Source organism: Pleurodeles waltl, chromosome 11 (assembly GCF_031143425.1).
Source record: "Pleurodeles waltl isolate 20211129_DDA chromosome 11, aPleWal1.hap1.20221129, whole genome shotgun sequence".
Lineage (NCBI taxonomy): Eukaryota > Metazoa > Chordata > Amphibia > Caudata > Salamandridae > Pleurodeles > Pleurodeles waltl.
In genome coordinates, this window is record NC_090450.1 from 348,924,578 (window position 1) to 348,951,024 (window position 26,447).

A 26,447-nucleotide genomic window follows, 5' to 3' on the forward strand; every position below is an offset into this window, starting at 1 on the left:
AGCATACGGCCACAAGCCCTATGTCAGTTGATTTTTTTTTTCCCCACCATCTCCACAGCCCTGGTCACCATCTTCTATACACTCAGCAGACAGACAGAGGGAGCCCTAGTCATTATGCACATGACTCAGGCTCACAAGGAGACCCTCCCTGAATCCCAGACCCACTGAATGCATATGATGTAGTATTGCCAGACCCAGACGTTGATGTCCCAATCCCAGAGAAAGCATCACTACCGGATGATACCTCATCATACCATAGTGTTATTCAGCAAGCAGCTGAATATCACAAGGTACAGACGCATACCAGATTTCCTGGTAGAGACACTATCCAAGACAGAACTCTCAGCACAATAGGCACTGATGAAAGGGTCCATGCTCAAAGTCTCCACAGAGATCTTTAAAGTTCCAGCCAAACAGTCCTTACACCATGTATTGAGAGGAAGTACAAACCTTCGTCCACCGACTCACTTTATATCAAGGGGCACCCAACAGCTTATTCCCTAGTGATCGCAGCAAGGAAAAGAGCAGCAAGCAGCATCCCAAAGTACTGGAGATGCAGGTCCTTCAGACAAAGAAAGTAAGTGCATACATGCAGCAGGGAAAAGAGTGGCAGTTGGACACACCAATCATTGCTATACAGCTAATTTGATAGGACTGCTAACTACATATAACAGAATTACCTGGGACTAATGGAAGACCTAACACAACATATCCCAGAATGATAAAGGAAAGGGGGGGGGGAGGGGGAGGGGGGGAAATCTAGTGGCAGATGGTCTCCAGTGTAGCCATACGTTGTACCTTAGATAGTGCTGACACCTGCTGCGAGAGCTACACAGGCATGCCTAGCTACACATCTCTGGGTTCAAGCCAGAGGTGCAATATTACCTATTTAATGTCTCGTTATTTGGCCCAGAGATAGACTCACATCTAGAAAAGATGAAAAAAAAGACACCAAGTCTACAAAAAGCAGGGAAGCTTTGCAGTCTATTACATCCCATCAGCAATTCTTTTGAAGGTATTTGGGCAGAGGGCCTTCCAAAATCACAACCCCTGACACCCATTTATACCAGAAACAGCAGCAGCAATACCATCAGAAAGCTGGCAAGAGCTAATACAGAGTAGGTTTCAAACTGGGGTGTAAAGGTCAAGAAAATTCTCTAAGGGGAGCCTCCACCTCCAAACAATGACTTGCCTGGCATTCCCCTGACCACCAAATTCCTCATCTTCTCAAAGAGGAAGTAAAAGCTCTATTAAAGGGAGCCATAGAGCCTGTAACACACACACACCAAGGCAAGGGTGTGTATTACCTAAACCTTTAATTACCAACAAAAGTGACATTCGGACCAATACTGGATCTGAAACCGCTGAATCTTTACATCTGTAAAAAGAGCAGATGATGGACGGAATACTGAATAATGTCAAAAATTAACCCCCAGTCACAGATCTGGGCTTAAATCCATTTTTACATCCTGTCAGAGCACTTTCAAATGGTGATGCCACAGGATGTAATACCACTACTACGAGAAGGCAACTTCATGACAGTACTAGATCTGAAGAACGCATAATTTAATATACCTATTCGACTGGCACAACAACAGTGCCTCAGGTTTGTGGTAAGTTGTTGTAATTACCATTCCAAAGTACTACCATTTGGGGTAACAGCCACCCAGAAGTGTTTACCAAATGTCTTGCAGTGTTGGCAGCTCATTTAAGAAGACACAACATTCATGTCTTCACATACCTCGATGCCTGGCTGATCAAGAGCTCCAGCACGTAGAGATGCCTTCAAGAGAGACAGGCCACCATCAATCTGTTTGGAGAGAAACTATACCAAATTAAAATTCATAGAATGTAGAAGCCGTAGTCAGCCCTTGAGGGCAATATCAATTAATGGCAACACACTGTCCAAGGTGTCGCTGTTTCTATACCTGGTGACTATTTTCGATTGCTCCCATTCCTGGAGTCATAATTTGTCTGAAGTTAAAAACTACCAGAGTTGTAGGTTTCTTGTTTTCTTTATCTTTTGCCACCTGTAAAAGGCCACTTGCCCCTCGAACAGCAAGTTTAACATATGCTAAGGGACCTATGTTTTGAAGCCAGAGACAGAGCCGACCATGAAGCTCTCAGGAAGAGGAGCGCATCTTAAACAACTGACTGTTCAGGGCATGATGGTGCACCAGATGGCAACATCTGATATGGTGTTTCCCTCTGACCAGCTCTTGCCCATGCTGCTAATACTCCTCAGGAAGATATTGGAGACACTCCTCCAGCTCCTCCCAATGCACCCAGCTGTATCAGCAGAGTCGGCAAACTGAGCTTGCACTTTTCCGATGTGTGGCAGACTGTACTGGCATTCTTTTGTTCACTGCGTCCTGCATTGCACTCTTAAGAGGCGGAGCATCTCCTGGGTATTAGCGCATTTATGCCCTGCATGGAGTATGATCGAGTCCGAAGGTACACGGCCACAGAGATGTAAGGGGGCTCACTGGGTTAGGGTTTATATTTTTTGTAGAACCTAGGTGTACTTACTCTTGCTTGAATGGATCTTTGAAAGTCTTAGGTAGTCTTAAGCATCCCTTTGAGCATTGTGAGGAACTCAAGGTTGCGTTGGATCTCTGAAAATGTTTCTTCCTGGACAACATGCATATCAACTGCATGATATATGGCTGCCCTGTGTAGGACCTTGTAGTATGAAGTAGTAATTAGGGGGTGAAGGTTTGGTGGGATACTGGTCTGAGGCTGCTCCTGGGAAAATGAACATCATAATCACTCCACAGGTCAACCCTGGCCTCAGGGTAGTAGGGTTCAGCTAGATTCTTTGGGCTGCCCTCTCCATAAAAAATGAATAGTGACACCCCTCCAGTGAATCTGGAGGAGGTGGCATGAGGTGGTGGTGAAGTAGAAGGAAGAGGACAAGCAGAGAGGGTGCTTTGCAGGTGGAGAAGGTTCCAAAGCGATTTGCTCCTCAAAAGCTAACTTTTTCTTTCTTGGCTTCCTGTGTTTTCATTGGCAGTTTGATGGTGATTCTGCCCTTTTGCAAGTGGATACAGAACCGCTTTTGGCAAGCATCTAACTCCTCCTGAAGGTGCTGGAGAACAGGCTTCTCTGAATCTTCGCAGCTCACAGTCAGCTATTTTATTTTTGCCACAAATGAGTCTTTCGATATCAAAGGGACCTTTGGCAACAATGGTATTTTTGGTGCTGGTGGCAGCCTCCGTACCGGAGTGGAGGACCATGTTGGGTCCAAAGGGGACAGCGGCTTGTGTAATGCCTTTGTAGCTAGACCATGGCTTGGAGGCAGTGGTGCATGGCTGGCTATTTGAGACTCTAGCCCAGAGAGGAATCCGAGACCCTGACAGAAAGGCTCCAAGACGAGGCTGGTTGTCTATGTTTAATCGATCGAAAAAGAAGGATTGTGGATCTGGTTGAGTTATGTAGCACAGGAGTTGAATGGGCCCGGCCATATGCATCCAGATTTCCAACACTGTCCCAAAATTTGTTTCCCACCCCTGACTGTTTTTTGTTTTGCTTGGCTTCAGCCCAATATTTGCTAAGTAAGCCCCATTTATTTTCATCTATATCCTAATTACTAGCCCATAACTCCAAGTGAAGGATCCCCCTAATATCTTCACCTGCACGTGCTATCCCCTATCTGTCCAGAGTCCACTTAATTTTCCATTTTGAGATTTCGTCTCAATGTCACTATGCAGGAAACTACACAACCCGTTGCTAAGAAGTAAAAAGTGTATCCGTCTAGTCGCATAGTAAGGAGTCCCCAAGTACCAACTTCTCTCCCTACTCATGAAGATGCATTGATGGAAGAAAATGAAACCCTCCTTCAGTGCCTTTTTTGTGCCTGTATCAGGTTGAATACATGCACAATGGAGTGAAAGTTCCTATAGTGAAAACTCCTGGCATTCTGCTAGACATGGTATAATGATGGTTATCCCTGGCAACACGCGGGCCTTGACACAATGATGCTAATTTCTGGCAAAACAATGATCTTAGTACACTACAAGTAATACCTTGCAACAGGCTGGCCTTTGCACTATGCTGGTAAACCCAGGAAAAAAGATGGACTTGGTATAAATATACTAATCCCGGGCAACATGGTCACCAGGGCACATTTATAGTAATCCCTGACATACTGTGGACAGCAACAGTGTGATGGTCCCAATGCACAAATATAAATCATTTTTAATATATTAAAATTCAGACTGGCTCAGAGAAGAGAGTAACCAGTACAAGTGAACATATACAACGGGTATGTCAGTGTACATTCTCAGTTAACCACTCCAAAACGTAAGACTAATGTCTTTGCCAATGCCCACGTTTTGGGGGAAAAGTTGCACAAGGTGAAACCTAATGCATTTGAAGTTTCCCAGGAATCATGCTCATTCATGTCATGTTCTGCACAAATCTCTTCTCCAAACGTTTTTAACAGCCACCACCTGTACACCCAATATCTCTATAATCTGTCTTTTACTCACTCAAGATTTGTCAGGGCATCCAAGTTTTCAATTTTCTGGATCTGATTATCATACAGGTCCAGATCTCGGAGGGTGACCAAATTATTTAGATTCTCCACATGCTTGATTAGGTTTTGACGAAGGCACAGGACCTAGGGTAAGAGGACAAAAAACTGGTAGAGTTAAAGTGTAAGGTCAGATTAAAAAAGGAATATTCTAATACATTAGAAGTAACACCTAATTGGAGAAGAGGAAAGCAGAGGACTAGATATGCTTCTTTAATTCCCTAAGGATGACTCTACATATATTAATTTCTATACAGAAGCCTGAAAAAGCAAAAAAGTATAAACAGTAATTACTCCACTAGCAGTAAGAATGACTCGTCAAAGTATTAGGGCACGGTGCCAAAAATAAGAATGTCCACTGGTGCAATATCACATAGTCATGGGAAGAATAGAAATGTGAAAATGTTGCCCAAAACCCCGTAAAAAAAAAAAAAAAGTGATACAACATCCCCTATTATTAATGATTAAAAAGACTTTCTGTAGAGGCCTTCTGAATCTGTTGCGATTTGGAGAAATGCCAGGCACTACAAACATCAAAGGCAGCATGTTACCATTAGCAAGGCTCAGTGGAAAAGAAAAAGAGTCAAAGTGCCTCCACTAAAGTTGCAGCAATTGTTAGAGCTTCCTAAGAGAAGTACAATTTTCAAAATCACCTTCAATCGTCAAATAGTCACATAGGGGGAATCCATAAATTGAATTATACACACAAAAGCACAGTTACACACAGGAAATTTGTGAGACCTAGTTAGAAGGTATGGAAATGGCTTACAAGACTTTGTACCAAACCTGGAATTAGTCACTGTCTCAGTACACAAACTAATACTTCTGAAAGGTAATCAAATCTGAAGTTGGATTACACTAGAGGAAGCTTTCAAAATAGCAGAAGCCATGTGACATAGACTTTTGTCTTCTACTATAAAACATAAATAAAAGCTTTATAGGGCTCCCAACAAAGCTGTGTGCCAAAAAGCCTACAGATCCGAAGTAGTCCACTTGTAATTACTAATACATGTTTGTGAAGGAATGCAGTTTCAAAACATTTTTAAAAGTTCAAAATTAAAACTACAAAGAACACTTAAAATTACACGAAACACATCTGGACTTCCCTATTCACATTCAGTCATAGATTTGAGCGCACATCTTGATGACTGAATGGAAAGCAGTATTCATTGGCATATGCCACAACGCATGACAATAGGATGCAAACACTTTCAGTTGGAAGCTGGGGTGTTACCACCAGAGATTTACACCTGCACACAACTGTAATAAGCAAATGGTTGCCAAAAAAAAAAAAAAAAAAAAAGGATCATACAGCTTACTTACTAGAGATTCTACTTTAAGAACTAGACAATACTATTAGGGACCGGAAAGGCTTGCAAAATACAAACCCTGTTTGCCGTACACCCTCTAGTATTCACCCTAGGGGAGGGATGGGGGGGTCGAAAACGTCGAGGAGAGACAGCTAACGGTGACATGGTTGGAGTAAGGACAGAGGAGGAGGAGTTTTGTACTAGGTTCATTTCATTTCATTATAGTTCCGTTTTTTTGCAATGGATATGTACCAGGTGTACCTTGATAATTTTCTTTACTGTGTTATGTTAAAGGGTCGTTCTCTTCTTTTAAGCTAGAAATCATTTGCACTGCTCTGCTGGACTGCATAATGTGCAAATAACTAGTGTCTCTCGACAGCTTCATGTACAATATTGTTGATTTTGACTACTATTAATAAACAATTGCAACACAAAAAAACTCATTTTTCTTAATTATCTCTTAAGAAAGCACTTTCAAATATGAAAGTTTAAAATACCAGTTGTACAAAACCTATTATTTTTGCTTTAATAGTCTTTAATGTTAGACTACAATATCTGGGTCACATACAGGGTTTGCATGACAACTGCCTTGCCTCTTAGTTCACTAATGGTTCATGTTTAAAAACTATAGCTTTTAAGAAGTAATTTTCAGTGCAGCATTATAGCTTGACGTAATAATGTCAAAGCTCCCAAATATCAATACACATTTTTGAACTTTGAAGAAACTTTGTCATATTTTAAGTGACGTTTGTTGTATGATTTCCATAACAAACATTTTCAGGCCTTGGCTTGAGTTCAAAGAGCAGAGCCAGAACTTTGGCTATGCTCTCCTTATTTGTTTTTTTGTCTCACCCAGTCTAGAAGAAGTACTAACGTGATATGGAAATTTAACAAAAAAAGTTAAATATTAGGTATGGTTCAGCAAACACAACCCGAAAAGGCCCTGATATTCACCAGTTATGTTATGAAACTGAAACTGCAAAGGCATGAGTAATAGTGTGCTCTATATATTGAAGCGGTCAACTTTGTAATTTTTTTTGTGTTTTTATTAAATTAACCAGAAATAATCAACAATTGTATATTTTTTCAATGAATGTATCATTATTTTTATGATGCACTTCATTTAACTGCAATGTGTTTATTCACTTCTGTTTATAACTTTGTCATGTGCAGCATGGGTTTGATGCAGGGCCTGGCCTTCGGCAAGGCCCTTGGCCAAAACCTACGCAGTGACTCGCAGTGAGCAGCTAAACCCCAATGTGCACAGCTTTAGGTTGCGCACAATGGATGTTGGCCCTGCATCTAATCGGCCATGGGCAGCTGTGCAGGGCCTAAGAGTTATTAGAGACAAGCTCCTTAAATGTTTTTTCATGGTAGTTCTCAAAAGAACAGGTATTTGAGTAGGGGGGATTTTCTGTTTTATTGCATTTCTAACAACTCTACTGGCAAACAGTCACAAATATTTTTTTTTAACTCAGACTTGTCATAATTTGCATATACTTTGCAAACTTTTTTGATTTCACAAATAATGTTTCTTTCATCTTAAATGAATAACAGAATAGAAAGAACGTGCTGTATCATTTTCATTTTTTGCAACATAATTTGCCATGTAATTTAAATAACCTTGCCACATAATTTTGTCAACCATGCTGGACAATTTAAGTGGCCCTTACAATGTCTAATCTCTGAAGAGTGGTTTGAGGTTTGTCATTATGATGAGGAAATCCTTATTTCACAGGCAACTGTGATATATTTTTGTCCCCTGTGAGGTCTGGGTTTTTATACCAATACATTTTGAGAACTAAAAGCACCAAAACATGTGAAACATACATATATGCCCCCATATATTCATACACACAGAGAAAAACCAAAAGGTGAAAGGGACATTATAGATAGGAGAACACGTCAGTTAAAATCTACTGTTTTAAACAAACAAAACCACTGAATTTAACCAGTTCTAATTATTTCAAGTACCTGTAACTTGAGCAGTAAAGTAGTTAAAACTCATGTCCTCGCCAACCACTGTCTCATCATCAATAATGTAATTTCCGATGTTACACTCATGTTATCAATTATGTCATAGAACATATCTTGAGTGATATAATTTGGGAAGTAATTAGAAGGGCATGGTAAGGGAGCAACTTAGTTACAATAGGGCTAGAGATACAGTTAACTTCGGATAAATATAACTGGTGAATTTCAGTGTTTTTGTCACTTTAAAGTGTTTCTTTTTTTTTTAGAGAAGTTCTAAGTTTGTTTTAAATGCAAAGTGAGATATTGCTACCATATCCAACAATAAGTGTCACTTTAACCTCTGTTTTTTTCAATGAATGTCAAAGGGTTTTTTGGAAATAGAGTAATATTTTATTACCATACACAATGCCAACGCCACAAAAATCTTCCACACACCATGCCAACACCACAAAATGCTTGTCCAGGCACTGCAGACAACCCTACTAGAGCAAGCAACCCCACAACTTGGGCTGTGCCTGGGGTGGAGTTGGCCATAGGGCCTGATAATGCATCTCCTCTCGTGGGCAGCCAACTCCCACGCCATGTTTGCCCTGCCATGTTCGCCCCACCACGTTCATCCTGCCCCTTCTCACCCCATTCGGCCCCCAGGGATGGGGACCGTGGGAGTCTCGTGTAGGCGGGAGCCCAACCCCTATAAATTAAGCTGTTTGTCCCAGGATGAAGCCATGAAAGCTCACGTAGCCTCGGGAACTCTCCCACTTGAGCTTGCCCTTTACATTATTTTTTTTAAACTGCACATGACAAAGGACTGAGCCCAGAGTCCTAAATGACTACTGCCATGTGTCTGTTGATGTGGTGGCAGCCAATCGGATTTCCTCTCGAGATCTCTCTGTTCCACGGATCCTCCGTGATGTGAAAAGTGCAAAGTTTTTGAGCCTTAATTTAACAAAAACTACTGAACGTATTTACACCAAATCACAAATAGCATGCTTACTGCACCAGGATCTAACTTTGGTAAATCTGGTATAAATTTGCGGGTGTAAATTAGCTGTATCTAATTTTCCTACGGAAAAATGAATGTTAAAAACGAGCTTGATCTCCACTCGGCCCTTACTTGACAGATCACCCAAATCATTCCAGGAAGTAGCTGAGGTGGAAGAACATTTTGTTTTTTTTGCAAAGTTTTATTGAGATTCATAAAGCAGTGCCAAAATTATTAGGAAAACAAAAATGCTTTTCCTATGTAAACACAATCTTAACGATAACCAGCAGTGGCAACCTCCATAGGGTTATATTATACACACATACATATACACACATTCATATATTCCCAATGGAAGAAACAAAGTTTAAAGCATAGTTACAGTTAGGAAAACATGTATTTTTATACAAAACTAACTTCAGCTACACAAACCTTATAAATTCTAAAGTTATAGTTATAATTCACAGGTGTAACTTGTACACCATCCGAAACGTTCTATAACTTGCACATACCTGTACACTGTGTTGTGAACTCACTAGCCGCACTACATAAACTAGAACTCAATCTGCTACAATTGAGTAAAAAAAAAAAAAAAAAAAAACCTGGAGATTGTTATGAGTGTTGTGCCCCTTTTTAAAGGGTTACTCCCCACTTTTTGACCTGGTATAGATGTAAAGCCCGGGAACACTGCCCGCCCTCACCCCAGCACAAGTGAACTCCCGTAGTGAAGTTGCCCCCTTGCAGGTACCCTAGAACTGCTGAAGATGACTCCAGACCACCAAAACTGCCACCAGACAGCACCAGTGCCTCCCAGCCAGTGTTGAAGTGGACCAATAGTGCTAACCTGGTCCCCAGCCTTTCCAGAAACAAAGTCCATCAAGGGTTTCCACACTGCGACCTTCACTCCGAAGCATGCAGTCTCTTTGTGCAAGCCCCCGCCCCCCCCCCCCCCACCCGCCTCCGTTGACTGCACCCTGATGGTCCACTGAACCTCTGCATCCAGACCAAGGAGAAGAGGACCACTGCTATCTCTGCATCCCCCAGGCTCGTGAGACTTGATCCCACCTGTTTATCCACTCGGACTGGTCTTCCCGTCCACGCCTGCAGTCTGTTTCTGTGGGCCTCCTCCACAGCGACCACCACCAGTGACTAATACCCATATGTCCAAGAACACTCTGCACCCGGCCGCCCTGGACTGAGGAGAAGAGGACCACTGTTGTCCCCACGTCCCTGAGCATCGCAGACCTGAGCCTACTCAGTGGCTCACCCAAATTAGACACCTAGCTCTAACCTGCAGCCTCTTTCCAACCAGACCGATCCCCATTGACTAACATTGGGCACCCGACACTGCACTACACCTCTGCACAGGGCCGCCTCAGTGCTGGCCCAGTGTGATCTGCTGGTGTGGCCTTAACCGTTGCCCAATACTCACCTTAAGCCCAGGAGACTGGTCTCGTACGTCACTATAATCTACCTGTTTGCCGTATTTGTTGACCCTCCATGGATTAACACTGCAGCTTTCAAGAATTGCACGGGTCGACTTTTCTCAACTGTAAAGATTTCTCTTGCAAAACGTACTTACCTGATCGTATTGATTCTGGTACCAAAACATATATAAAGATACTCGCTATTTTTGTATATTGGTAAGGATCTCCTTATTGAGATGTGTGTCATTTATTTACTGTGTGTATTTGCAGATGTTTCACACTACTTTGTGATAAGCCTAATGCTACTTGACCAAATTACCCGCTAAAAGATCACCTTGGGATTGCTAGAGCAAGCCCCTGTCCACTGGTAAGGGAACCCCTGGGCTCCTTACATGATACATCTCATTTTAATATATCCTCTAAAGAGCCAGCTCCCTTCACACATTTATAGGGGAAGGTAAACAACCCAGGATTTCCAAGTCATTACTAACGCTCCCTAGAGACAAGGGTTGACTGGCCCGCCCTATCTTACTCAAATACTACTGGGCGACTCACTTCTGCACTCTCTCTCTGAATGGGTTGCTCGCTAAAGTGACAAACACTGGTTTCAAATGGACTGCACAGTGGCTTGTCGTCCTTTGTGGGATTTAGCATGGCTACCCAAACATGCCCGGTCTAGAAGCAAATACATTATTTCTCCCACAAGAACAGCTCTTGAAATCCAGGATAAGCTAGAGCTCGCGAGGGGTCTCACTACATTCCCATCTCCGAATACACTGACTATCCAAAACACCGACTTGACTCCAGCCCTTCAACCCTACACCTTTTATCATTACGAATCTGGGGGAAATGTAGAACCCTATACTACCTCTTTGTAGGTGACACAATTAAACCCTTTGGTTATAGTTCTTTTTTTATTGGTGCTTTCAACATATACAACAACAGTACTAGACTTGCCAAGTATCATGTCACATTACAGCTGTTTCAGCCCTGGAGACATCCCCACTCTTTGCCCAGTTCTTGTGCTTGGCAGTAGACCTCCCCTTACATCCCCAAAGAAAGTTGTACGCTCATGAGATCTCCTCGGGGAGTGCTAAGAGATAAGCCACCATCGGACTCAAGAGGTCCTTTGATGTGATGCCCTTGGGAGTTCCTCAGCATAAATTTCTAGTTGGTCTCTGCAATATGCAATGTCTTGTAGCCACTGTTTGGCAACAGGAACCAATTTCTTTCCCCCCCCCCAATGTATGAAAACTCTCTGTTTAGCTAATAACAGAGAAATCACAACTAGTTTATGACTGGTAGGTTGTAGAGGTTTAAACATAGCCCAGGATAAACATCTGTGGAGTACATGACAGTCTCCATCACAACTTCCACGAGTAAACGCGTTAAGTGTTCCAAATATTGATGAATTGAGGTGCATCCCAAAGCCAAGTGCAGGAAGTCCGCCTCCCCAATCCCACACTGTGTAAAATAGTCAGCTGAGCAAAGCCAGTATTTAAACATTCGGGCAGGCGTGCAGTACATTTGTTACAATAATCTGAAGTGATTTGTACTATTAAAGCCTTTAAGTAATAAAAACTAGATTTTATGATCTCTGAAGCATCCTGTCTGCAATACTGTCAACTGCAGCATTGGGCACTCCACCCCTTTAATGCTGAAGGAGCCATGCAGGATTTCACACCAGTTGCTCAATTGTAAATTTAACCGGAAAAAACACAAAACAAGAGGCGTTTGGAAAAATCAGGAACAGTTTGTTTAATTAAACACTACTGCCGGGCGAACAGTTATAGAACCAGGGTCTGAGGACTGTCACAAGGTACAGTTGATCTAATCGATGTTTTATACATTTCTCCGAGTACTATAAAACAATTACAGCATTCCTTTTTAGGGTAAAGAATGTGAACAGTTCTCTTGGAGTCATAAATAAGGTCCTGATGACAAATGCAGGTGAGCCTCAACCTTGCGTGGATACAATGAGGGCCACTGGATAATGAGTCCAGTTGTCCAGACTGAGGTGCATGTGATCGCTGTGTGTGCTGCGTTCTAATTAGGTAAGTGTGCCCAGCTACATGTGGCATCTGACTTTATGGTGTTTGGGAATGCATGCACCCCTCTGGCCATGTGTGCTTTATTGGGGCCAATCTCCTGGGACCATTGTGGTGTCGCTGTGCCCATCTCTGGGACCAATCTTGAGTTTACTGTTAGCACTTTTGTTTGCTAGTTACGTGCTGCCCCACCTGTGACCTGTCAATCAGTAATCTCAGGCCTAGGTCTCGGAGCCTGCCTAACTATGTACTTTTGTGTCAGGTTGACAGAGTTCATGACGGGTGAATTCGACAACAGCAAATTATTTCTTTTTTATATGGGAGTGTATCATAGTGCACATCAACATACATTTTTCCGCCCTCTAGTTGAACTTTCAACTATGCCATCTAATCCATACTTTAGAAGAGTCACATTATTGGGGACTTTTTGTTCTACTTCCCTAGTCACTTGCATTCTACCCAGTTTGAGGACTGCGGTCTTACAGCAGGAAACCGCCACATGCATAAAACTAAAACTAAAAAAAAAAATATATATATATATATATATATATATATATATATATATATATTATGATGAAAACAGGCAACAATGACGTCCACAGACCAGTCAGCCACCAAGGGAGCCAGTAGAAACAGTTTGTGAACAACTCCTGCTCAGGGTGACCTCCCTACTCAAGCATGTTTTGCTGTAAACAGTGCAAGGCTTGGATGGCAAGAGTCAGAGCCCCATTGCCATGTCATTGCATGGTATAAACGTACAGCAGGAGGCACCAGTCTTCGTGCACACCACTCCCTCCATTGCAGTCATCACGTCCAACACATACCGATGTTGCAACCTTGGTTGAATTAAGGCTGAACTCAGTGCTGTTTATCATCTTGAGCATTTCCCACTTTTCCGTAACCAGCGGCCGTTCACTTTTGCCTGCATGGTGAAGAAGGGTACGGACCCTCCCACGGGTATTTGTGCATCACACAACAGTCTGAATTCTTCTACGATGTCCTTGGACTGAGGCTAGACAAAATAAGCAGCAGTTCTTTTTTCTTGAGCCTGATGCAACACTCATGGTCTTCTTTCTTAGCAGGTATTTGTATAACTCTGACAAATCTTCTCCAGGAATGACCAGGGTCAGCATGTGTATGGTGAGGAAGGGAGCAGAGGCCACGCCATTTGAGGAGAAGATGAGTGTAGGCAAATTTGCTGTCTTGCCAGTAGGTCTCCATTAGCATGGAGGTGTCTCACTGTATATCTGGAATGTGCAGGATTGTGCCACAGTTTTCATTTGTTCTCAGCAGATTTATTCCTTTGCCTCTGAAACATAAGAAATATAGTGTAAGTTTCCATACAATTAGGAGTTACCCCTTCCCTTCTATCAATCTATCTATTTATCCAAGATTTCCTGACTTGGTGAATCTATGCTGTTATTGAACCCTCCCGTATGAGACTAATTTTCCTCTGTATCATTGAGGTGTATGGCCCTATACTGGAACTCCATGTCAGGGGTCCATTTGTTATTAACGAAGGCAGCCCCATAAACGCTAAGGGCCACCCTGGGACCACAGATGGAACTGAGAGCGTATATGTTCCTGCATTGGTTTGGTGGTTTTGCCACCTCCAAGAATCTCTTTTCCGGAAAGTCTCAGGCCAAACAGTATCCTCCCATATGGTGCCCTGCCTGCGCATCTTATCTAGCTCCGTTTGAATATCACAAGGCTCAGTAAAAAGATACAGTGCTGTGGGACTGGTCTTGTAACGACCCTATGGGGTTCCAATCTGTTAGTTTGTATCTTGGCCCTAATCCTACATAGGCATAGGTGGAGAAGGCATTTTGCTTTTTCAGGGGCTACCTCTTGAGACAAGTAAAGCCTGCCTGTGCTTACTGAGTGTGGTATCAGCTAACAGAAGTAACAAGACCTTGCTGATGTCTTGGAACCCACAGAGGTCATGCGCTGAATCTACGTGTTGTGTAAGAGGGTGCTGTGTGATGCATGTGGAATGCTAGCTTTGGGTGTGATGTAATTATAGGTGACATGGGAGAGGTCCCTACGCAAACGTGGTGACAATTCCTGGACTAACTCCATTAGATTAGGTTGTTATCTGGAAATGAATGGATAAGGAAGCACCCCTAGTAAACAGAGGGTATACAAATGTACAACAATACATAACTTATAGATCAATGAAGGTCTTGAGATAAACCTGACGAGATGCCTGTAGACCTCTGGTAATGGGAGTTTTAACAATTTGAAAAATGTACTTGGAGGGGTTTGTAGTTCTGGATCCTGTTGGGAGTGCTGATGTGAAAAAGGTGTTGGTCAGCTGTAAAGGTGGTGCACTTGGTGCCTCGATTGCAGACCTGTTGGATAAGAGCTAGGTTTGGTATTTGAAAAAACACATTGTATCCTTGCATGTATCAACGCCAAAGATTTCTGAGGGGTTCCTGTGTTTTTCTTTGGGGGGGTGTGTTCCTTCCACACTTTTGTACCTACTCTAGTGAGGCATCGGAGGGTGAACCCCATCCCAAGGTATCTATTTTGAAGAAAAATGGGTTATGGTTTATGGACGTATCAATTTTGTGGGTTGTTGGGCCTCTTTATTGCTAATTAAGGGTATGGCAGTAAAGCATTTTGTATGGGTCTGATCTCGTGAGCAGGTGGGTAATTTCAGTTATGTGGGTGCCCTAGAACTCCAGTATACTAGTGTGTGCATGGGAGTATCATCGGTGACCAGTGTCCTTGGACATGCACGGGCAATGCATTAAGATAGACGTGTCACAACTGAATGTTGTTGGCGATCACAACATGCCCTGTGGTCACCTGTATACCCCTCTAGTCCTGGGGTGATGGGGGCAATGTGACGCTCCCTAGTGACTACGTCCTTTTCCTGCAGGTTTCTTTTGTGCTAGCATCGAGCTTCTTTTTATTGGTTTTTGGTAGCTTCCAAAGATCTTCACATGTTCTGTTATTCTTAATTGTCGTGAACCGGAGGAGGTCGGAGAGTTGTTCCGTGGCCCGCATGTGCCTATTGCATATTGCAGTGTCCGACATTGGGACTACTGCTTCTTCCAGACGGTGTGTGTAAGGTCTTGTGTGTTGGCTGATTTCTAGGCATGACACAGGAATCAGTATATTTCTATTCTGCTTGAAGCTGCAATGGATATTTTTGGACTCCCTTTTCCCCGTTGGCACCCCCTCTCCCTTGGACCACATCTTTCCCAGGATACTTTGACCTGCAGCTCCAGGCTGTTACTTGGAAAATTTAGAGGGACAGGAGGAGGCAAAAATATTGCTGCATTGAGAGTCTGGGGCAAGGCCAAGAACTTGTTGAAATTTGCCCAAATAATGGTAATGGAACAGCTGGTTTTTCTGGTGAACCGCCTATACTGGCTCGCCGCCATGCAGTGCTTCACAGTCTGTCGGACCTCACGCAAATGCTATGGAGGTTATGGGGTCTTCACTATCCCGAGAGTATAGGATACCAACTTTGGAGGACAACTTTGTTTTGGAACTAAAAAGGGGGCCTCCATTTGGCTCGAGGCCGTTAAGCTTTCTGGGGGCACTATTGCAGTTGAAAGAAATGTTGGTCCCGACTGGGTGCCTGAGAATGGGGAGCATGGTGGGGGGTGGGGGGGGTCTCAGACTTGGTGTTTGGAACTAACCCCAATGAACTTGTGGGTGCAAGGATCTGGATCACACACCAGTCTACTCAACCCCCCTCCCCCAAGCATCAAGCACCTCGGTACTCACATCTGCTATCTAAAAGATCTCTGGCAAAGAGCCCTCTCGCAGACCCCCATTGAGCACTGCAGCACCAGCCCAACAAGGAGCTGTCAGATGATGAAGCATTACACCATTCGGAGTGTTGCAGTGCTTTTGCTCCTGAAAGGGGAAGCCCCCTCTGGGGTACTGACCTGCTCATGACTTCCCCATCTCTATATAGGAACTGCATGCTGATCAATGGCTGTGGTTTTATAATGAACCCTAAGTCTTGTAAAAGGTTGACTGTCATGTGTAAGTGGTTTACTAGAATAGATTTGTCCTGGTGCATTAAGAGGATGTTGTCTAAATAATCAGTCCCTCCGAAGCCTTTCCATGACCAGCCGTAGCACCTTGGTGAAGCACCAAGTAGTGGAGGACAGCACAAATGGAAGCCCGAACAGAAGACAGGTGGATTCGAAAATCTGTCCGCTCCATTTGACCTGAAGAAAACACATGTGGGGCATGTCGGAACAGTGAGATGATTGTCTCCGAGATCTAATCTCACCATCTAATCGCTGAGCAGACGGATGCCCCACAGGACGTAAATGCCCTACATTCTTTAGTGTCTATATACCACACCAAGGATAAAATCTTTGAGACTGATTACCGGACAAAAGCCTTTGTCTTTCTACTCTTCAAGATGTTGCTTAGGAAACCTTTGGGGTGATGGTTGAAATAAACTGTTGCTACCTTTTGTAGGAGCTCTACTACCTCCTGATTTTATTCTTGAGAGAAAAGAAGAGATCGTGGGTGGGTATTTTGTGTGGAAGTGCCATAGAGTTCTATGTGAAAGTCCGTCACGGTCTGAAGTACCCATGCATCGCTTGTAATGGTTTCCCACTTCAGTTTGAACCATTGTAACCTGCCCCCCCCCCCCCCCACATCCAGAGTAGGGAAGAAGGGATAGTCCTTACCAGAAGTTCTGCCTGGTGAGTTACTGGCTCCACAAAATGCTCCTTTGCCTCTGCCATGGGAGAGGTAGAACCCTCCAAACTTTTTGTTGCCCTGACACTGGATGGGCTGTTTTGTCTGTAGCTTGTGTGGATTGGGAGAGTGAACGGCAGGAGCGCCCCCTACCTCTTCTGGCCCTACCAAAAAGGTGTTAACAAAACGTGAAAGCTCTTTAATGAAAGGGTATCCAAAAAAGACCACCATTCGCCACAGCCCTCTCTTCCGTGTGGCAAGCTCACCAAGTCTGACTCAAATTATTATTAGGACTGAGTGTCGCTGTTCGGTAGATAATGCACAATTGGCATTCTCAAGAAAACCTATGGCCTTCTGGGTTCACCCAGACAATATAGTAGTGTCAATCACATGGCTGGAATCTTTAGCATCTCTGGCCATATTAAGGATTTTTGTTAGAGCACCCAGGACGTGAAGGACCTTGTCCTGGCACACCCGTCAGAATTGGTCCAGACCTTTCTTAGGGTCTTTGATAATTTTACAGTAAACATAGCCAGTTGGGAACGGGACGATTCCTTGGGGGCATGTCCTGGATGGGAATCGCCCTGGTCTGCAAGGGCCTCCAGATGTTGCTTCAGAAATGCTTTGCGCAACCGTTCAAATGCATCAGACGCTTGTTAGCTAGTACTGCTGTAGCCGCCAGCTAGGCTTTCCCTTTTCCCTTTGATGCTTTCTGCAATTTGCAATTCGCAGGCCTTATGTACTCCTGTGCCGGAGGTACAACAGAACGTCGTGCTGTGAGCAGCATAATTTGTTTGCCTCAAAAGGTGCCAATGCGGCTGTGACCACCCTTCCAGAGAGGCATTGATGACTTCTACCAAGTCATCAGGCGTGGGGAGGAGTGCATGATCTTCTTCCATGGCTTACCATTGCTTCTTGGAGGTCCCAGCCATGTCTATGCAGCAAGTCAGTGCCCAAAAGGTAGGTAAGAGAAGCAGTCAGACCAGACACTCAACAAGTTAGTCCCGCGGTTGATTAGCATGTATGACTTGACAGTGAAGTTAATAAATGCCCCAGAACAGAGATGACAAAAGACTGAATTTACCAATGCTTTTTGGAAAGAGAGAATGGAAAAAGGCCCTCCATGATGTAAATGAGCGTGAACAAAATCAGGCTACACGGTGCACGCCGATTCACAAGAGCATAATAAAAGTGATTACTGAGCTGTGGGCGAAACGGAATCCTCAGTGCGAGTGCTCTAAATACATGGAAACCATTCACTGCGCGCACACAATGGAAACCCTTCTTGGAGCTGTGCGCTGAGGAATTTGGGGAATGCAAAGAATGAGAGGAGCTCTCCCCTGACAGAAGGCGCACAACTCTCAGAACCTCTAGGGGGCCCGACCTGCCACTGCTCATCGCACAGATGCAAGTTCAGTTTGAGGAGGAATTCGCCACAGCAGGAGTGCGCCCTCTAGTAGGCCCAATGTGTATTAAAGAAAGGTGAAACACAACATGCAGCCGCGAACCTGACTAGGAAACGGATCGCACAAGCATGAAAATCGCTCAATAATAGAGTCAAGGCAGAACAGGGAGGAAACCGACGTTGGTACGAACTCTGGTATCCTCTCCAACTCCCCCTCCCTCCCCAAGCAATTCCCTAAACAAAGAAATAAAGGGACTAAAACTGCATCACACAAATCAGATCATGAAGTATCAAGGAAAAGCCCTTATCTGGCTGCTAAGCAGTGAAGAAAGAGGAAGTGCTTTTCCTGGACACTGCTTATATATGGGATCCTCTCTTTGGATGTAAGAGTGTTCATTTTAAAGACTTTTGGGATTTGTAGTTTTATGTTGATGTTTAAAGCTGCTGAGTGGTAAATAAAAGGAAAGAGAAAGCATAATCTGAGGTTCCGGTCCAGACATAGAATCTAGTGCTGCAAAATATTATCCAGGTATTAACCCCATAGGTGCGTGTGTTGGCCAATGGAAGACGCACGCGTACCATCCCATGACCAGTGGCCAACGCCAGGGATTTAACTTTTACCCCCAGAAGAACTTCCGCTTCTCCCCCCGCCTAGCTGTGACGTCACACTTTTCCCCCCACGGGAGGATCAAGGAGCAGGTGAGCGTCCTCTCCTCACTCCGGTGGGAAAAAATAAATAAGAAGCCCAGAACAGCCTCCCCATATGCCAGGAAGAGCCTTCCTAGCACCATTTTCTGGCCATTGCCAGGAAACAGCCTTAGGCACCAGGGATCTTGTTTTTTTGGGGGGGAAAAAAAGAGTCAGACCGCATGTAACTGGGACACTGCCCCAACCCCACTACCACCCAGTGGGGCCATAATTTTAAAAATAAAGACTGTTGGGGGTTCTCCTGGGACTAAAATTGATTTTTTTTAAATGAAAAAACTAAATACATACACATTTACAAATGGCAGCTTTTACGCCATAAAGTAGCGCAGATGGTTTATATGCCTGCTGCAAAGGATAGATATACATTTACCTCAGTGGATTAGTAAAGCCAGGCGTTACCTGTGCTTTAAAAAAATTAAGTGCATGTGCGAGAGGGGCTATGGAGAAATGAGGGGCATGTTTTGCTGGGTGGTAGTGAGGGAATTAGAGGAGGTGGTCATGGAATAGGAGCACCAAAATGACTGTTGCACTGGGTGTCACTAGCGGTAAAGGCTGTGATGATGGGTATTTGGCAAGGTGAAGTAATAGTGTGTCTTTTTTGGGGGGTTTCCAGTGTCTTCAGAGAATCTGCTGATTCAGAGAAGAAGCGAAGGTAAGGTGACTTGACATTTACTGCTGCGCACATCACACACACACACACACACACACACGCAATTTTGTGACCCTATCTGCCTTCTACGTAGGCTAATCCTTTAGATGGACAGTTTAGCTATTAGCAGAGATGGTGTCTCGCTAGATGACTGCCTCTGAAGTCGTAACTCAGGTTATGGCGGACAGCTCGGAGGCACGATCAGAGACTGAGACAGCATCGGAGGGAGAGGATAACAAGGCAGAATCTGGGAGCTATTTTTCAGTCTGCGGAGTCCCATCAGACGACACCTCTTCTAGTGATTCTGAGGGTGACGATAAGAGCAGTCGTGCTGTCCCTTTGCAAGCACAGTGATACAACAGCGGGTTAGCCCAACCCAGAGAGCAGGTGCGTCCGGCGGCAAGTACAGAGAGAGTGCTCTCTTGGCAGCCCCCCCGATTTAGCTCAGCCCCAAATTCCACCTTTTATTGGCAACGCTAGATGTAAAGTCAATGCGGCCAACTTTTTGCCTGTCGACTACCTCCATCTATTTTTGGATGTTGACTTCCTTCAACAAATTATGCAGCAAACATATTTGCGTGCAGAACAATTTCTAAGGGAGCATGGAGGCACTCTAGGGCCCCGTTCTAGGGCACACCAGTGGACTCCCACTTCGCTGGCAAAGTTGAAGATATTTTTGGGCCTTATACTCAAAATTGGGTTAGTGCAGAAACCCACCTTGCAGTCCTTCTGGACTACTCGCACGGTTTGGGTAAAACCCATCTTCGCACCATACATGAGCAGAGATCGTTTTTTGCTATTGCAGCACATTCTGCATTTCAATGACAATTCTGCTGCATTGCCCAGGGACCATCCAGACCATGACAGAATGCTCAAAATTCAGCCTGTCATGGAACATTTGTCTGCCAGGTTTCCAGAGATCTATACTCCTGGAATGAGTATAGCCATCGATGAGTCCTTGATCCTGTACAAAGCACGGCTGCTGTTCAGACAGTACATTGCGAGCAAAAGAGCTTGCTATGGCATAAAGCTGTACATGCTGTGAGAGAGCACTTCTGCCTATGTGTACAGCTCGTGAGTGTATAAAGGGAAGGATCCACCCTCAATCCTGTAGGTTGCCCTCCTGCGTTAGGGGTCACAGGTAGGATTGTATGGGAACTTGTCCAGCCACTCCTTCACAAAGGTTATATCTTTTATGTGGACAATTACTATACAGGAGTAGAGCTGTTCAGTGAGCACTGCAAAGCTGACAGTGTGGCCTGCGGTACAGTTTGTTGTAACTGCAAAGGATTACCACATGAGCTTGTTTGCAAAAAGCTCCAGAAATCCCAGAGTGCTGCATTGCGTTCAAACAAACTGCTTGCAGTCAAGTTCTTGGATAGGCGTGATGTATACGAGCTCACTACAATTCATGATGAGAGCACTCCCCTCCCCCATCCCGGTTTGGGGTCAGATGGCCAAATTCCACAAGCCCATCTGTATACTTAATTACAATCAGTACATGGGCAGAGTTGACCAGATCGACCTTCAACCATACAATGCGTGTCGTAAAACTCGCACTTGGTACAAGAAAATGTTTACCCACCTGATCCAGATGGCAACATACAAGGAGTATGTTGTTTACTGTCAGACAATCACAGGAAGACTCATGACTTTCCTTGACTTACAGTTGTATGCAATTGAAAGCCTCACTGCTATTACAGAAGCAGCAGCCTCCACCTCATATGTTCTGGAGGATATGACAAGTCTGCCGGAGCAACACTTTGCTTATCGCATTCCCAAAACACCCAAAAAGGATCATCTATGTCATCACTGTAAAGTGTGCTGGAAGCATGGAAAGCGGCAGGAGAATCGGTATTATTGTCCCCAGTGCCCATCTCAACCAGGCCTCTGTGTCCCTGTTTGCTTTACATTGTATCATACTAAAGCAAAATTCTGGGAAATCGACTGAGGTGGAGTTGCCGTTGGATAATCCTTTCAGTGGCTGTGCATGGGTACCGAACGTCCATGGGCCACTGCTTCGTTAGGCAGGCAGCACAGAATTTCACTTCATCTACTTCTGGAAATCATGGACTTCCCTATGGCCTGTTCGACATCTATATCCATTGTCAGAACGTGGAGGGCGTTCTGTTCAATTAACGTGCATTATAGTCCCCCATACTGCACATAGTCAGGCCTCGAAAAATCATTTGAATAATTACCAGACCTGCAGGTCGAGTAGCTTGAACAATCTACTCGACCTAACTAATGTACTTGACCTGGAAACAGGTCTCAAATTGTGTGATCCTAAGCAAATATTGTATTTTACAGTCACCTTTTTCTTTATTCTCACATATGAGTGCACCTTCAAATATTCAAGTTCAGCATTTCTGCTGCAAAAAAGTCCTCTTTTGTTTGATTAAATACACTAAACGTTTGCTCCATGTATAATAAATCTAGCCCACATAAAGGGTACACAGGGATCCATGCATGACTCGCCCTTTAGTTTACTAATAGCTTTGCCATCAGGGCAGGAGTGTTTCTCAGTTTAAGTTTAAACACTCACTTTTAATAAGTGTAATAATAAAGCATGATGTTATAGCGCGCTGTAATTTGCAGTCAGTAAATTTCCAAGAAATGTCCAAAAACCTTTCCACTCATTTGCAGCTTTACTGATAAAACTGTATAGTGTATTAACAATAATCTGTGAAAATTAGGTTTCAGAAAAAATATTCATCTTTTGCACCTCACCGAGTAAAGTGTTTTGACTATATTTCATCTTATAAAAATATGTTTTTCATCACACAGGTACCAAAAAAATGGTCTTTCACGGCTACTGAAATATATTTTGAAATGTTTGTTACGTTGACTTAGTTATATAAATGTTGTGTTTTAGGAAAGACCTGAAACCCACAGCCTTTCATTTCACACAGGTTAGAGAGTTCACCTTACAAAATCCTGAAACTCTGCAGTCACAAGGAAAGGTACTGCATTGCAAGAAGACAAACTGACTTTTGACCTGTCTCTGTGACAAGATTAGGTTTTAAAGGCATCTAAATTGCTCATTTACTTTCTGTCTGAACAGAACACCTGTTCTTTGTCCACTCGCCAGAAGGGCCAGTAGTTTCTAAAAATAGCTCGACATCATAAAAAAAAAAAAAAAAAAAAGACGCACCAAAGCGAGTGGTCGAGTAGATTTTTCAAGCCCTGCTAATGAACAGAACATATGCCACATTGCCACAGAGTACCCTGTGTGGCAACATGTTAAAGGCGTGACTGAATTTTGAAGTGCTTGTTAGGGAACTTATGTATGCTACACAAGGACCACCAACGATAACCAGAGTAAGTGTAATAGGTCAAACAAATGTCCTGTCGGACATATTCACCAACATTTCTACTTGTTTGAAAGTGTGCAAACTCAATTTGTAGCTTCACTTTCAAAGCAAAAGTAGAAGTGTTGGTGACTGAGTCCCTCAGGATACTTGTTTGACTTTTCTCTTTAGAGACCTTCGGATTTCTTCACCAGCATGTCTGCCTTAGTTTCAACGGTAGATATGCTTACTCAGTTCGAGGAATAGGCCTCCCAAGGCACACTCGGACACCCCCAACTTGCATCCACAAACTGGAAGGAGTTTGATTTAGCACAGTAAGTGCACTGATGGCACATGAAAGACATGTTTTCTTGACCTTCAAGTAGGTAATGATGGAAGGCATTAGTGAAGGTTCACTTGGCAATTATATAGGATTAGTCAAGACTGATGAGGACAGTGACATGAACGGATAAGGAAAGCTTATGGTAGGTGTGCTTTCACAGGAATATTGCACAGGTAGAAGGTAGATGGTAAAGGTAGTACCTATGCACATCACCTACACCTATGGATTCAAACCCATTGGTGCCATCCCAGCACTGAAGGACAATGACACATATTGGTCAGTGTTTGACCTGTTTTTCATGTTCATACTCCATCAGAACTTAGTAGATGTTCATTTTGCTGTACGGTAGGTGCATTACAGTCACAGCACTGCACATAATGTTGGCTGGGACATATGCTACGTTCTCACGGACTACCCAGTCTGCCAAACACTACCCTTCTTCTTGTCTATGACCTTCTCTTTAGCGAACATCGCAATAATTCCCCAGGATGTCTGCCTTAGTTTCAAAGGTAGATATGCTCATTCAGTTTGATGAATAGGCCTCGCAAGGCACACCCCCGACTTGCATCCACAAACTGGAAGGAGTTGGATTTAGCACAGTGAGTGCACTAAAGGCGCATGAAAAACATGTCTTCCTGAGCCTCAGGTGGCTGTCATTGGGAGTCATTAGTAAAGGTTCCTTTTGCATGCCTTTGGTAATGTTCAGGAAAGAGGCGGCGGTTACTTGATAGGTGGTAAAATGTAGGCAAACTTATTCCGTCATGTGGCATATGAATGCGATGGGCCCTTGTCTGGCAGCGGTGAGTTAATGTGAGTCCACTGATTGGTTGGATTGGGCCCGTGGCTTGCGGTATGAAAGGGTTGTTTGTTGTGCGTGAATGGACCAGAAAGCGGTTGGTGCCTTGAAGTGGCTTTATGGCTCACCTTTAGAAGGCTTGGTTTCAATATTCAGATACTTTGATAAGTATTCATGCTTTCATACCATTATATCTGGAGGTGCTAAAACCAACCAGTGTGAGTGGTGGATTCACTTTAACATACTAGCACCACGGGAGTCCAAGGGTGCAGGACTTGCGTGGCCATCACCAGTTTTCCTTCACCCAGAATCCCCTTGGAATCACAAACTTTGCTTAAAAACATATTTTGCCTTGCATTCCAGTGAAGGGAAGTCCTGGAATCTGTAGGCAGCCACAAGTTTTCTACCACCCAGGGTTCTACTACGTCTCCAGAGAAAAACGTTGCCTCACTTGTGTGGGTTGGCAAGTGGCCGCAAAAGGAAGCACCCAAAGCGGATTGTGGAGACATCAAAATTACCTACCACAAAACAGCCTGATTGTGTAAGACAGTCAACTGAGTTTTTGGTCCAGGGCTCGGCGGCCATATAGGGACACCTACCAAACCCAGTAGGGCAGTCCACGGAAGTGTGGCGTCTTTGGATTCCACAAAGTTTTCTTAATCAGAATACACTGCAAAGGTGAAACGTTGATTAATAAAACTATTTTTCCTTGTGTTTTCATCACGGAAACTACAGCAATGTGCAGGGGTCCACAAAATTCCTACCACCCACTGTTTCACAACCTGTCCTGATAAAACACAACCCCACTTTTGTGCCTGTGCCTAGTGCCTCAGCCAGGAATGGATCACTCCAGGGTCAACAGTAGCCCTCATGCAAGGACTACCACTGACCCTTGTGTGATCCATTCCTGTTGCGGGTACTAGGCCTATCAACACAAGTATGGGGACAATTGGGGGATGCTGGGTAGAAAGAAGTTTGTGGCTCTCCTCACATTCCAGAACTTTCACCGATATGTGAAGCAAAAGTATATATTTTTTGCTGAATTTTGAGGTTTGCAAAGGATTCTGGGTAATAGGACCTGGTAAGAGCCCCACAAGTCACCCCATCCTGGGTTACCCTAAGTGTCTAGTTTTGAAAAATGTGGGGGTTTGGTAGGTTTTCCTAAGTGCCGGCGGAGCTACAGTCCGAAATCCACAGCTAGGCACTTTGCAAAAAACAGGTCAGTTTCCTTTAGAAAAATTTGGTGTGTTCATATTGTGTTTTAGGGGTGTTTCCTGTCGCGGGTACTAGGCCTACCCACACAAGTGAGGTACCATTTTACACCGGGAGACTTGGGTGGAAGGGAGTTTGTGGTTCCCCTCAGAAATGTGAGGAAAAAGTGTTTTGTTTTTTTTGTTTGCCAGATTTTGAGGTTTGCAAAGGATTCTGGTTAACAGAACCTGGTGAGAGCCCCACAAGTCACCCCATCCTGTATTCCCCTAGGTGTCTAGTTTTTAAAAAATGCACAGGTTTGCCAGGTTTCCCTGGGTGCCGGCTGAGCTAGAGGCCAAAATCCACAGCTAGGCATTTTCCAAAAAACACGTCAGATTTCAATGTAAATATGTGATGTGTCCATGTTGCGTTTTCTGTCGCGAGCATGAGACCTACCCACGCAAGTGAGGTACTATTTTTATCAGGAGACTTGGGGGAAACACAGAATAGCAAAACAAGTGTTATTGCTCCTTGTCTTTCTCTACATTTTCTTCCTTCCAAATGTAAGGCAGTGTGTAAAAAAAGACGTCTACTTGAGAAATGCCCTGTAATTCACATGCTAGCATGGGCACCCCGGAATTCAGAGATGTGCAAATAACCACTGCTTCTCAACACCTTATCTTGTGCCCATTTTGGAAATACAAAGGTTTTCTTGATACCTATTTCTCACTCTTTATATTTCAGCAAATGAATTGCTGTATACCTCTTATAGAATGAAACCCATTGCAAGGTGCAGCTCATTTATTGGCTCTGGGGACCTAGGGTTCTTGATGAACTGACAAGCCCTATATATCCCTGCAACCAGAAGAGTCCAGCAGACGAAACAGTACATTGCTTTCAAAAATCTGACATCGCAGGAAAAAGTTAGAGTAAAAGGTGGAGAAAAATGACTTTTTTTCACCTCAATTACAATATTTTTTTATTTCAGCGGTTATTTTCTGCAGGAAAACCTTGTAGAATCTACACAAATCACCCCTTGCTGAATTCAGAATTTTGTCTACTTTTCAGAAATGGTTAGCTTTCTGGGATCCAACATTGGTTTCACACCCATAT

The 26,447-nt window shown here is 43.8% G+C and overlaps 1 protein-coding gene across 1 annotated transcript in view; it reads right to left on the minus strand.

The window, feature by feature from the left end:
• Window positions 1-26,447, minus strand: part of PPP1R7 (protein phosphatase 1 regulatory subunit 7) — a 150,500-nt gene that overhangs the window by 98,010 nt on the left and 26,043 nt on the right. Inside the window, exon 5 of the mRNA XM_069213646.1 lies at window positions 4,491-4,621. Coding sequence (XP_069069747.1) covers window positions 4,491-4,621 — 131 coding nt within the window. The remainder of the gene's footprint in view (window positions 1-4,490; window positions 4,622-26,447) is intronic.